Source organism: Trifolium pratense, linkage group LG3, assembly GCF_020283565.1.
Source record: "Trifolium pratense cultivar HEN17-A07 linkage group LG3, ARS_RC_1.1, whole genome shotgun sequence".
NCBI classification, from domain to species: Eukaryota; Viridiplantae; Streptophyta; class Magnoliopsida; order Fabales; family Fabaceae; genus Trifolium; species Trifolium pratense.
The window spans coordinates 14385677-14398825 of record NC_060061.1 but is presented as its reverse complement, the minus strand read 5'-3'; the positions used below and the strand labels follow the sequence as shown (position 1 = coordinate 14398825).

General features: G+C 31.5%; 3 protein-coding genes across 3 annotated transcripts; 1 reads left to right on the top strand and 2 right to left on the bottom strand.

The window, feature by feature from the left end:
* Positions 1–213: 213 nt before the first annotated feature.
* On the bottom strand, positions 214–4540 carry LOC123918316 (26S proteasome regulatory subunit 8 homolog A). The gene is made up of 10 exons (XM_045970322.1): positions 4373–4540; positions 3799–4048; positions 3106–3203; positions 2283–2507; positions 2031–2093; positions 1770–1933; positions 1201–1357; positions 1009–1107; positions 791–901; positions 214–562 (listed from the first exon to the last, which is right to left on the bottom strand). The coding sequence occupies exons 2-10, from the start codon at positions 3992–3994 to the stop codon at positions 422–424; spliced, it is 1254 nt and encodes a 417-aa protein (XP_045826278.1). The 5' UTR covers positions 3995–4048; positions 4373–4540; the 3' UTR covers positions 214–421.
* Positions 4541–8522: 3982 nt separating this feature from the next.
* Positions 8523–9305, top strand: LOC123918314 (dnaJ homolog subfamily C member 11-like). The gene has a single exon (XM_045970321.1). The coding sequence runs from the start codon at positions 8601–8603 to the stop codon at positions 9111–9113; it is 513 nt and encodes a 170-aa protein (XP_045826277.1). The 5' UTR covers positions 8523–8600; the 3' UTR covers positions 9114–9305.
* Positions 9306–10399: 1094 nt separating this feature from the next.
* On the bottom strand, positions 10400–12830 carry LOC123918313 (heavy metal-associated isoprenylated plant protein 36-like). The gene is made up of 3 exons (XM_045970320.1): positions 12325–12830; positions 11010–11085; positions 10400–10728 (listed from the first exon to the last, which is right to left on the bottom strand). The coding sequence occupies exons 1-3, from the start codon at positions 12631–12633 to the stop codon at positions 10595–10597; spliced, it is 519 nt and encodes a 172-aa protein (XP_045826276.1). The 5' UTR covers positions 12634–12830; the 3' UTR covers positions 10400–10594.
* Positions 12831–13149: the final 319 nt, after the last annotated feature.

The following is a 13149-nucleotide window of genomic DNA, read 5'->3' as shown; positions in this document are numbered from 1 at the left end:
CAATATATTTATCTAGACAAGTTCATAAATCTTGCATGCTGATTAAAATTGAATTAAGTCTAGTATACTCACATTCGAAGTTAAATATTTCGAACTACTAATCTATAGACCCTACTGACATTAAATATTTGAATAAAAATTGATAATTAAATGTTTTAAACTGAGAATTGATCATTGATCATAGAATCATACTTTTAAAATAAAGGAACGTAATTTGAAAAAATAAATTATGGATTTAAAATCATATAAATCCAAACTAAGAGTAACACAAAGTGCAATTAAACAGGGAAGGATCATGATTTGGTACATAGCTTGGTCAACATAAGCAAGATGAACACCAGTGTGACTGTAAACTGAAAGAACGCAAGGTGTTTTCTGTAATCTGAACAGGACAATGTGCACCAGAAACATAAAATACAAATCATTTCCATAACTTCCTCAATGACATGTTTTTCTCCGTCTCCTTTTTCATAACCTTGGCGACAGCCATCTCGAAATCCTCCTGTGTCACATGTACCCTCCTCTCTCTCAAAGCAAACATTCCAGCTTCTGTGCACACAGCCTACATAAAAGCACCAAAAATTGAGCATCAGCCTGGTTTGGTCACACTTGAAATAATGTGTTAATTTAAGCTACCAACATCACAACAAACAAATTATTCTACATTCTTGTTAGCATGAATTCAACTTTTTGCCACTAATGGCTTCATCAAAGTGAGAGAGACAATATTTATGATGATAACAGAGCAGCAGGAAAAACAAAGATGCAGTGCAAATTAAGTACAACATACCTTAAGCTCAGCACCAGATGCACCATTCATCTTCTCAGCAATCTTCTTCAAATCAATCCCACGCATTAAATTCATTCTCCTTGAATGGATTTTCAAGATATCCCGGCGAGACTGCATAAAAATAGTCATTGTCAGGAAATGTCAAGTATGCAGCAGGTGCATCTTCTTTCTCAGTACAATCATATCAGAAGACAACATGAAGACAAAGAGATACAAACCTCTTCATTAGGGTTTGGGAATTCAATCTTCCTGTCAATTCGTCCAGGTCTCAGGAGTGCTTGATCCAGGATATCAATCCGATTTGTGGCCATCAAAACCTATAATTGCAATTTTCTCTTCAGAACTCTCTCAAAATTGTAAACATATATATCTCAAATGAGTCAGACATAGCATCATTACAAAGCACCAACCTTGATCTTATTTGAAGCTTCAAATCCATCCAACTGGTTAAGAAGTTCCAACATAGTACGCTGCACCTCACTATCACCATTTCCACTTCCAGACTCCATCCGAGCAGATCCAATACTGTCAATTTCGTCCATGAAGATAATTGACGGAGCATGCTCCCTGTGAAATAGAATAGTTTACATGATATTGGTTAAGCAAGTCTTCGGAATGCATATTTCATTCTTGTAAATTAGCTGAGTAAGGAAACTCATGAATAAAAAATGTGAGGCATAGTTTTCTTAGAGGAATAAAACTGTCCATTTTGGCCTTCTCAAAGGCCAGTTAGTGGAGCGTGAAAAACATACAAAATCTGCACACCAAATTCCAATCATACATTTTATACAACTTCTGATTAGAAATTCAAAAACTCATTTACTATTGACCTATATTCATCCTAAGTTGAGTTTACTTGTGCCAACCAGAAATATTTTCAACATAAAAGTCATGGAAGTCAAGATGTCTTTTTCTCCCTATTACTTTTTCTGTGTGGCAATAGATAATAAGTGGAGGAAGCTGAGTAAAGAGTTCAAACCTGGCCATAACAAAAAGTTCCCTGACCATTCTAGACCCTTCTCCAATGTATTTCTGAACTAGTTCAGAACCAGACACCCTGATGAATGTACAATCAGTATGATGTGCCACTGCCCTAGCCAATAATGTTTTTCCTGTACCAGGTGGCCCATAGAGCAAGACACCCTGTGATATGTAAAAGAGAGTAAGCAAACATAAATATTAGCAGCTATGTATATGCTAACAAGGATGATAAATTCAGCCACAATTCGGGGGATATTACCTTTGGTTGAGCTATTCCAAGACTTTCAAACAGCTCAGGATGTTTAATTGGAAGCTCAATGACCTGTAAATTGGATCACATACATGAGGCCGAAAAGCAGTAATGATTTTTCAAACATAAAATACTATACGAAAATAGTAATACAGGAAGTAAATGGACAGATATTAAGGATGGATATAGACTGCACAGACTCAACAGATAATGAACTTTGAAGTTCAAATACTAATATCAAATGAACGTCATGCAACTTACCTCTTTGATTTCTTTGATTTGTTGGTCTAAACCACCAATCATGTCATATGTAGAATCAGGGACTTTCTCAACTTTCATCAGATTGACCAAAGGATCAACTTTGCTTGGCAGAACTAAATGAAGCACATAACTATCGTTGCGAAGAGCAACTCTAGTAGATGGGGTAATCTTCGTAATGTCAATATTTTTATCAATATCAACAACATATTTCCCTTCTGGATGGACCTGAAGAAAAGTAAAGGACAATTCAGTACATTGTCTAGGATTATTTGTTCTTGTTTTGTTAATTTCATGCCCAGAAGAATATTGGCCGCCATAAGTTTATGACTAACAGGAAAATGAATAATGGATATTAATCACCATTAGAGTGATTTTTTTAGAATAAAAATTCCATTAAGGACAGAAATTTTCATTTTGCAGGTAAAAAAAACTACAATGTATAATTTCAAATACGTATAGAAGTATTTAGATTTAAAAATAAGGGGATAAGAAGCGTAAAGATGCAGATCAATAAAACAGATGAAACATTAAAGTCAATGGATCCAATGATGCATTAGTGTCCCTGAAATAGTATCCTGCTTAAGGTAAATGAAATTTTTTCACAAGACCACGACAATTAATGATTCAGAGTGGTAGTTCAAACAAAAATTCACGCTAATTTGACAATATCGAAGAGACACTGAATAACAAAGATAAAGAGAGAGATGTCAACTCAAGCAAATGACAATGATAGATTGATATGTAACAGTAAAAAGAGCGTAAGAAAAAAAAATTGATCCAATGTGGCAGATCAAAAGGAAATCAGAATGGAAAAGGAGCTGACCTTGACCAACACTTTGTTTTTGCCCATAACTTTGACAACTTCGCCAACATATGAACCAGGCTCCTGAAGAAGCTGCAGTTCTTCCCGAAGCATCCTCACTGTCCAAATTGCAATTGAATTGAATCAGGGAAAGATCCATAAATTTATTTCCGGGGGATGCAAAACAATATGGCAATGAATTTGAAGATGTATGACAAAAACACACCAATACATCATATTCTTGGAGGTGTGTAAAAACGATAGTATATATCAGTGTGTGTGTGTAAGTAATTGTAAGTAAAGTGGTATATAGACTCCAAACACAATCTCAAATAGAAAAATAAAAACAAAAACAAAATCTTATCCTCTGGTTTTTTTTTCCCCTTCATTAAGTGTGTATGTGTGTGTATGAAGTCAGCATCCCAAACCCATTCCCCATACTAACCACACCCAAACCCACATCAAGGGTCAAGACGACAAAGTTTTCTAATGATCCAGTTACCCTCCCACTCTGAATTTCTCCTACATGATTGATCTGTAACTAGTAACCACCCTTATTGATTTCTATTTTGCCCCAACCCAACCATCCTCTCAACCACAATGTCCTCTTATCTATTGAATCAAATAATTGTCATCGAAAAAAAACAAACAATATATTGACAAATATAGGAACTAAAGAATAAAAAAAAAAGATTAGGGTTAGGATTAACATACCCTTAGAATTGAGATCATTACGCTGAGCCTCAAGACGATTGAGATTATGAGTCTTTTGGCGGAGGAGAAGCTGTAACTCATGAATGTGCTGAGTATAGTACTGGCGAAGACCCTCACCCTGTTTGGTCGGTTTGGCAGAGCAATGCTCCTCCGGTGCACCGTCAACATGCTTCACTTCTACTCCCACAGCAGCCATAGTTCAGAATTCAGATCAACTCCCCACAATCAAACACTTCCTCTGATGTATAATCTTTTTTTTTTTTTACAAATAAGTGATACAAAATCAGCAAATAGTGCACTCAAAAAAGATCACAAAAAAAAAAAAAAAATCTGAACTAAGAGAAAATTATCTAACTAACTAAGTTAATCTAAGACCTAGATTTTGGAATCAAGCAAAACATGAATTTCTCAAGTTCCGAATTTCAGACTGAATAATTTCTAAGATTCCTCATATAAACAAGTAAATCGGAAACCCTAATACTAAAAATCAGATTCGGAACTATAACGAAAGAACCCTAATTTTTAATTAACCACCAAATTTCGAAACAAGCATAAGGAAAAAAAGAGAATCTACCTTTAGAAATTTATCTCAGAGCGATGAAAATTGTTGATTCTTCTTCTCTCGTTCAGCAACGAGGTGTTTTTGTTCTGTGAGGGTGAAATTTACTATATGTCGGTATTTGATTATATATTATATATTATTTGATTTGATTTTTTTTTTATTTGATTTGATAATTGATTTGTTATTTTTTTTTTCCATTCAAATATATTAATGGATATTAATGGGCTTTTCAATTAGACTGGGCTTACAACTTTTTTCGTTAACTTTTTGTATACGAAACTATAGGAAGTTTTTTTTCCACCCCAACAATTATACCTTTACCCCTACAAACAATTATTTTTTCCAATTTTACCCCTCTTTGACTTCACCCCTACATATTTATTCCTGTACATAAAAGTTTTTACCAGAATACTTCGAAAAAGAGATCTGAAATGCAGTCGTAGAAAGAGTTCCAGAATACTTTAAGAAAAGTTTTCACCCCTACCGGAATACTTTAAGAAAGAGTTCCAGAAGAGGAAAATTATCATGAATTGATAATGCACCGATTAATTCGTATCCATCTTGCTGCCAAATCAAAACTACCAAAAGAACTTTGAATTATACCTCAGTGAGCTAATCCTTCCATTTATACTTAATAACAAAAATCAAATCAAACTAATAAACCATTATTCAACCTCCAATCAAATTTCACACATTTTCATATGATTTCCACCTAACCAACATAGTAAAAACCCATCTCAAATCAATCTTCCAACTCCTTTTTCAATTCCACCTATTTAGATCTTCAAATAAAAACAAGCCTAAAATCAAATGCAAGCCTTTTCAATTCTAGTCAGCATCTGCCAAATCATCAGTTACTTGACATGTCAGCCAAAAATTCACCTCAAGGATCTTTTTAAAAGTTTTGGTATTTTGCAAGGAGTAAAATCAATTTTTTTTTACAGGAGCTAAAATCAAAACAAGCCGTAATTGCAAACACCGTTTTCATATTTATGACTTTTATTTACCTGACAACTCTCATAACTAATATGACTTTTCTTTAAAATTAAAACAAACGCTAAAAATTTGTAAGAGCAAATGAAATCCTTAATCATGTTCCAAACTTTATGACGTTTATTTGATTTTTTACTTTTTAATTATAAGGATAAGTCACACCAAATACATGATGTGAGTGTTAGGTCAATAAATGATGTCACCTTAGTATAAATCTGAGAAAAAATTTGGTGAAAAACTAATAAATAACAAAGAGAAATAGTATAAGAGACCAAAACAACACAAACTTAAAATGTTTATCTCACCTTCCTTTACTGCAGGGACTTATTCCTTCATTCCAATAAATTCAACAAGAATTTTTATCAGCCATGTATTTAGAGAAAACAATTGCAATGTGAATATTTTTGCCAACAAGGGTAATTCTTATTTTGACAAAGATCAAAATTTTATTGCATTTTATATTTCTTTTGATGATATTATTGGAGCTGGATTGGTCACAATTACAACATGACAATGTATATTGATGTGAATTATTTAATTTCAAATCGACAATTAAGATAATTTTATTTGTTAAATTGAGATTGACGGTGTGAAATTGTGTGATTATTTTACCACAACAAATTTGGATCTAACTTATATTAAGTTATCTTGTTTGTGTAAAAAAACTTAGAAGAAGCTATCGCTCATTATAAAAAAATTGTAAGACATATATTTTATTTTATTTTTTCGTTTGGTAAATGAATTTTAGAGTAAATCACTAAATTGACACATGTCTTTGTAACTCGCTTCAAATAGGTCCCTAACTCTTTCAATATCTCAAATTTGTCTTTATCTTTATCAAATATTTATTAATTTGTCCGCTCTATAAACATTTGTTTCACTTACTAAAAAAAACGTACTTGTCTTCATCCATTTGTTATTAAAATAGCCTATGACATTTTCAACTTACCGTTAAATTAGTCTCTAATTTTATCAATTTCTTTTTATCAAAGTCATTCTTTTAAATTGACTGTTGATTACGTGACACTTAAAATTGTTTGATGTTGACATCCACGTGACACTTAACACTCATCAGCGCATTAATGCTATTAGAAAATAAATGTTAAGTTAATACAGGGACCAAATTAAAAAAATATTTAACAGAGACTAAATTGAGATATTGAAAGAATCAAACACCTATTTGAAAACAAGTTACAAAGATATAAATCAATTCAATGATTTACTCTGTATTTTATTATCTTAACATTTCGATTCTCAAGAAGAGTATTATTTTTATATCTAATTTTTAAGAGGAGAGCCTCAGATAATTAGAAATTCAACATATAATAAATAAACACTAATAATTAAAAATTCAACAGATAGTAAATAAACATGTTGGAACAACTAATAACAAAAGAAAGAAAAATAACGAAAACAAACGATGAACACACTAGAAATTTAATAAAGAAGTTCCTCAGTTGTATTGTAGGTATGTCTCCAAATGTGGAATTCGCTTCGCTCCACTAACTCAGCTCCTCGGCCGCCCCAGGCTCTTCTTGATACATCTGAGCCATACTCAACAAAACACCTATCAATAATTATTTTCATCATTTGCTCAATTTTTTATTTATTATTTTCATCATAATTTAAATTCCAATTCTCTTAAATATTTGTCATTTATCTCCACTTGAATCCAATGCTTGGGTCGGTAAATGGTTTTCCATCCATAGGAAAGAAGGGAGTATGTAGTTGTTTCCTAGGAAAATGCCTGCTGCTGGACTTACTTTGTGTTGAAGTTGCCTTCATCCAATCCAATAATTAATAAAAGATATTTTCTCTTTAGGCCCCATAGGTCTTTTTCACCCTATGGATTTTACTTTTTTGCCCTTCAATAAAAACTTCGGTTTCTACAAATCGAATTTTTTTTGCCTTGAAAAAAAAATTCGGTTTCTGTTAACCGAAATTTTCCTGAATTTGAACTAGAAAAAACTTCGGTTTTTGCGAATCGAAGTTTTTATCAAGGGCAAAATTGGACCCCGAAGAGAAAATATCTTAATAAAATTTACCTTTTGACCCAACTTGCCGGATCATACAAAATTCATAAATAAATTAACACATATCAGTCAAACAAGGTTGCTACTTGCTACTCCCTTTACTGATTTTCACTGTTTCTTCATACTTCATACACACTACTCATATAGTAGAAAAATTAAAGTGAATCTTAGAGCAATATATAAGTGAGAGAAAACATAGATTTATGCTTTAAAATTTTGAGCAAAAATTTGATGTTCATCTTATTTGTGTAACTTTCCTTCAAAAAAAAAATAAAAAATTCTTATTTGTGTAACTGCTTTTGGTTTAATGCGAATGATCCTCTAGAATTCCTTCTCATAACTCAACATTGATATCAAAATTCATCGTTTGATGTAGGATTCGATCAACTCTTTGTGTCGAAAGTCTTGCTGACAATTGTGGTTTCTTAGCGTGTTGGTTGATGCAACAACAACCACGATGTAAGTATAAGTGGATGAAAAAAGTTTCTGCTTTAGAGAAAACATACTCATAAATGAACGACCTTACACTTGAACGAGAAATTGTTGTGTGTCCACTTAAAAATCCCTCATTGAATGAAAAATAAATGTTGGAATATATATAAGTGACAAAACGTAGTCCATGAATTAGCTAGGGTGATTATATATATATGGTTAACCCTCAAATTTGATTTTATGCCAAATTAAATTAATACTAATGTGTTGATTTTATGGGACCTATATAAATTTTAACCAATAGAAGAGAGTGTGTTAGAGTGTGTTTGTTAAAGAGTGTGTTAGTAGCACTCCTCATTAACAATTAACAAATATTTTCATAACACGTTTGTAAAAAACCATAAAAACGAGGACAACAAACCGTTCAATCTATATCTTCATTTTAATATTATGCATGATACAATGAATGTATGTATACATACAAAACAAAATAATGTAAAAAAATCGATGATAAGCATAGCAAACAGAGAATAAGTCAAACTTTGAATAATTCAATACATAACGTAAAACTTTCACTTTCTTTGAAATTTCAAGGTCCTTTCCGGCCACTAACTATATAACATTAAATAATAATTGGTATTGCACGACCCATTATTAAATTAATAACAAAGTCATGCATATAAATATGTAAGTAGTGAAGTAGTGAAACCATAACCATCTACATTTCCACATTCATTCGTTTTTTAATTTTCATAGACCAAACATAAATTAATTAGAGCAATATGAATGCTTCATCTTTAACCTCAAGCCTAAGTATTTCTAATTCAAAGCAACTTCCACAACTCTCAAGTAAACAACAAAGATCTTGTCAAGTGCACTTTAAAACAATTTCATGTAGAGCAACAAAGCTAGTTGAAGAAACCAAGAATGGATCAAATTTCTACAAAATGTTATCGGTGAATCCGAAAAACGCAACAATGGATGAGATAAAGAGATCTTATAGATCAATGGCACTTCAATATCATCCAGATGTATGTCACGATCCTTCAATGAAAGAGGAATCAACGAAAATATTTGTTCGATTAAATGCGGCTTATGAAACTTTGTCGAATCCTATGCTTCGTGAACAATATGATAGTGAATTGGGATTGAAAAACAATATGATGAATATGAATAATATTGTTAATCAAGAGATTTGGAGAAGTAGGTGGCAAGAACAAGTGGTTGAGTTGAAGAAAAGATCTTCAAAACGTATGGGACAAAAAGGAAGTAGAATGAGGACACAAGAAAGATAGAAACTAATTAATCACTAATTAGTTTTCTTGATCTGTTTGTGATTAATTAGTTTGTTACTATTTTCTTTGATCTATAGTTTTATTTAAGCATCGATTCTTTAATTCATGTATAATAGACTTAACTATAATTATTTTTTTATTGGATATATATAATCTATTAATTTGGGGAAGAAATTTGGTCAGTTCTTACTTTAATTTGCAGTATTTCAAATGTAAGATTTTTTTAGAAATTATTTTTTGATGACATATCAAATCTTATACAGCTATAGCCAAATCTTGTTTCAACTCTTTGCAACTTATAATATATATTGGCAATTGAATTATCTGGATCATAATTTTAAACTGCGGTTATGATTAGCTGCAAACCTTTATATTACAGGAAAATGTGATCCATGCGATCCCGACTCCTGATGATATTGAGAAGGCCACATAATTGTTTATATTACGGCCGCAATTGCAATTGTGAATCACAATAAAATAATGCACTTTAGATTAATCCAACAAGTGACATTTGATTGGAAATAAAAACTATGTTACAGAGGACTATTAAAGTAGACAGTTATAGTTTGTTTAATTCCACAGTACTTCAACAAAATCTCATAAGAAAAAACAGTACTTCAACAAAAAGAACTATTTCACAATATCCAAGAAACATCTCTGCAAAAAACTTTTATATTGTTATGCAAGCCTTTACTGCATATATAATTGACACTGCAAAACATTTATGATGTATTTTGACACAAGAGTCCAATGGTTTCAAATTGCATGTCAGTAGTCTCCGCAACCGCATCAAGCCGTAATCACGGTGTGATTGTAAATCATGGTAAAAATTGCATGGCAACGACCGCATCACATGTACACATGTATAAGGCCGCGACCGATTATATATGATCAAGCAAATTTTATTTATTTTTTACTTTGTCATTATATCATAGATTTGAAAAGTATTTTAAAGGATTAAAGATATTTTAAAATGATAAGAGAGTTGATGCTAATAAAAACAAATTCATGCCGCATTGACTACAATCAATATATGCATCATAGCAACCTCGATGCTTGCAATCGCGCACCACAATTTAAAATCATTTATAAGATAATTTGCCGTTCATTTGAGTCCCACAAGACTCATGAAATTAGTTTCTACAGTTATGTGCAGAGGATATTCAGTTCACACAAAAAATTAAACAATCAAGAAATTGTATGAGCAGATTATGAAGTCTACAACTACATATTATCATCTTTCTATGTTATTATCCATATATAGAAATTTTAAATAATAATGAAAGTGTCACAAGGAATGAAATATCATTAAACATTAGTACCATAAAAAACCAAGTCAATAGAGTAGGTATGTATACCCAACAACTATTAAGGACCACAAAAGGTAACAAAATGGTAAAGGAAAAATTCAAACTTTATTGACACTCTAGCTATGCATGCATCTCCTATGATTCCTTTTATGGTTACTCTGAATTGGTAATTTAACAAGATGGTGTAGTAGTCCACAATTCTGCCTTTTTCACCTTTGAAATGCTCTCAAGAACTTCCATTGGAGAAATGTGCCCCATCACTGTCACCCTCTTAGAATCAACATCAATAGTAAATGATGTAACTCCTGTTTATTTTCTCATTTTCAAAATCAACCAAGTTAGAATTATAAACCTCAACCTCTAATTTGACCTATTAATCCCAAATTTGCATGGATTCATAACATAAATCACTTTCTAAAAAAAAAAGTTGATAAGGATATTACATATAATATGCAGGAATCAAGATTCAAATATAATACTCCCACTTATATATTGACCTTAAGAATATTCAAATATTACAATGGCATAATTTCATAATCAATGTATACATAAATAGTAACAATGAATTTGAAGATATTAGTATTACCTTCCATCTTAGAGATATGTTTTTTGACTTTGCCAGCACATCCTTGACAATGAATAGCAACCCGCATCACAACCACCTGCATTGCATTTAAGTTAAACATACTTTAAAGTCCCTACTAATAAATTTCCAACATGAATTGTCATAACATTCTCTTTTCAACTTAGTTTTGCCAATTTTTATATCACATGCTGCAATCATAATGATATAGTATTAGTATTTTATGTGACGTATATCTTATAGAGATTTCATTACAAGATTCCATTATTCCTTGACAACTCAAAATATACTACATAAACCATATATGACTCTTGTGACATTTTATAAGGGACAAAAACCAAATGGTTTGGCCTTAAGTAATACCATTTTTAATGCCTAAATAAGTGGAATCAGATTTGGTGTAGAATAATGCATCTGAACCGTCCGATCATGATTTAACGGATGAGATTTTTTAATGTTACTTTTTATATATTTAATCTGAGACATCTGATCATAAATTGATGGCCGAAATTTGAAACAACACACTTTCTCTACAACAGCCAATTCAAACCCTAAATAAATCATCCATTTGCATAAAAAAAAGGACATAATAAAATGATAAAATTTCTGTTTCTCTACAGAATATGTATGAGACATGGTCAAGTAATATGCACGTGAAATCTTGGAACCTATGCAAATGACAAATATATTGAGCACAAATAATGGAGATAATTTGTTTCCTTGCAGATCCACATGACACTAATTTATGTGGCACAGTCCTTGCTAAGCTTGTGTCAATTATATACAAAATAAAATATATGAAACCAAAAAACAAATAAAATGAATTTGTGTTAACCACATAAAAACTTTAGCAAAAAAGTAAACAATATCAAGAATTTATGAATATACATCTAAATCTCTATTTCTAGTCCACAATTTCTTTATAGTCATGCTTTCTTGATTATTAGATAAATGAAGCTGAACCACTAAAAGAAGGTAGTGTTTCAATAACTTAAATTAAATATTTTGAACTATATATACACTATAGAAAGAATTCTTTGTGCTGCATATGATGGTTTTAAATTGCACATAAAAGATTTTTAGGTCTCTGCAACGGCATCAAAATTGCAATTTGACCATATCTACAACATTTTATCGTAACATAAAGATTCATAGCGTAACTGACACTACAAGAATTCTGGTTGTTTCCGAGGAAATTTTTTGTAGAAAACGAGCCAAATTTCCTCGAAAATGTTCCTTGGAAACATGAATAATTCTTGTGAAAAAAAAATTGCATTGTATTTCACCTAGTGAAGTAGAAAATGTGAAGTAAACAAACCTGAAAAACATTATCTGTTGGTGTTTTCTGAAGTTCTCTTGGTTCAATAGCTTGATACTTTTGATTCTTCACCGAGTTATCTCTAACAACGATCTTAGGAACAGGATTTGACATAGGAGACTCAACAAGTTTTGAGTACTTAGCAAAATTAATGAGTCTTGTATCATCATGTTGAAAAACACTCTTTTCAATCCTCTTAGGTACAATAACATGAGATTCACGTGTACTCATACACACTGCTGTTGATGATTGAGAATGGCACATGAAACCTCTTCCCATTTTCTTGTTACTTGTTTTCAAACTCATCATAAATTTTCTTCAAAAAATGAAGAGTTTTTTGAAGTGAAAATGTATGAAATGGTGAATAAAAAGTGCAAGGTTTCTAAACAAGAAAAAAGACCAAAAGGGTATTGTGAGAGAATGAGAGAAAATGACAATAGAATAGAAGAGAAGAGAAGAGAAGAGATCAATGCTGAAATTTGCTAACAATAGGATACTGCAGTTGTAAAAAAATGTTTTTGTCATTTTGTCTATTAATAATGATGCATCATATATACTGTGATGTAAAAGTGTAAAAACATTTGTCCTTTTCAATGGTTAATGCTTAGAAATTGACCTATACCTTATCTTGATATGAATAAAAATGACATGTGATAGAGAGAAGCAGAGAGCATTATGGTGAAATTTTGGATTTTTTTATATAAGAAATTTGAGATTTTCTTTTGTCCTTAGTCGAAGCAACAAACAACGCTTAAAATTCACACACCCACAATTACGAGGTCCTAGAGTTCGAAATTTGAAGTAGGTCTTTCGGACAATTTGAAA

Excerpts from the sequence above, each read along its gene's own strand:
- LOC123918316 (XM_045970322.1), bottom strand. The coding sequence starts at position 3,994 with ATGGCTGCTGTGGGAGTAGAAGTGAAGCATGTTGACGGTGCACCGGAG. Across the intron at positions 3,204-3,798 it reads TAATGATCTCAATTCTAAGG|TGAGGATGCTTCGGGAAGAA; the intron begins GTATGTTAATCC and ends CAATTTGGACAG. Across the intron at positions 563-790 it reads CATCTGGTGCTGAGCTTAAG|GCTGTGTGCACAGAAGCTGG; the intron begins GTATGTTGTACT and ends GCTTTTATGTAG.
- LOC123918313 (XM_045970320.1), bottom strand. The coding sequence starts at position 12,633 with ATGATGAGTTTGAAAACAAGTAACAAGAAAATGGGAAGAGGTTTCATG. Across the intron at positions 11,086-12,324 it reads CAACAGATAATGTTTTTCAG|GTGGTTGTGATGCGGGTTGC; the intron begins GTTTGTTTACTT and ends AATGCAATGCAG. Across the intron at positions 10,729-11,009 it reads ACATATCTCTAAGATGGAAG|GAGTTACATCATTTACTATT; the intron begins GTAATACTAATA and ends GAAAATAAACAG.
- LOC123918314 (XM_045970321.1), top strand. The coding sequence starts at position 8,601 with ATGAATGCTTCATCTTTAACCTCAAGCCTAAGTATTTCTAATTCAAAG.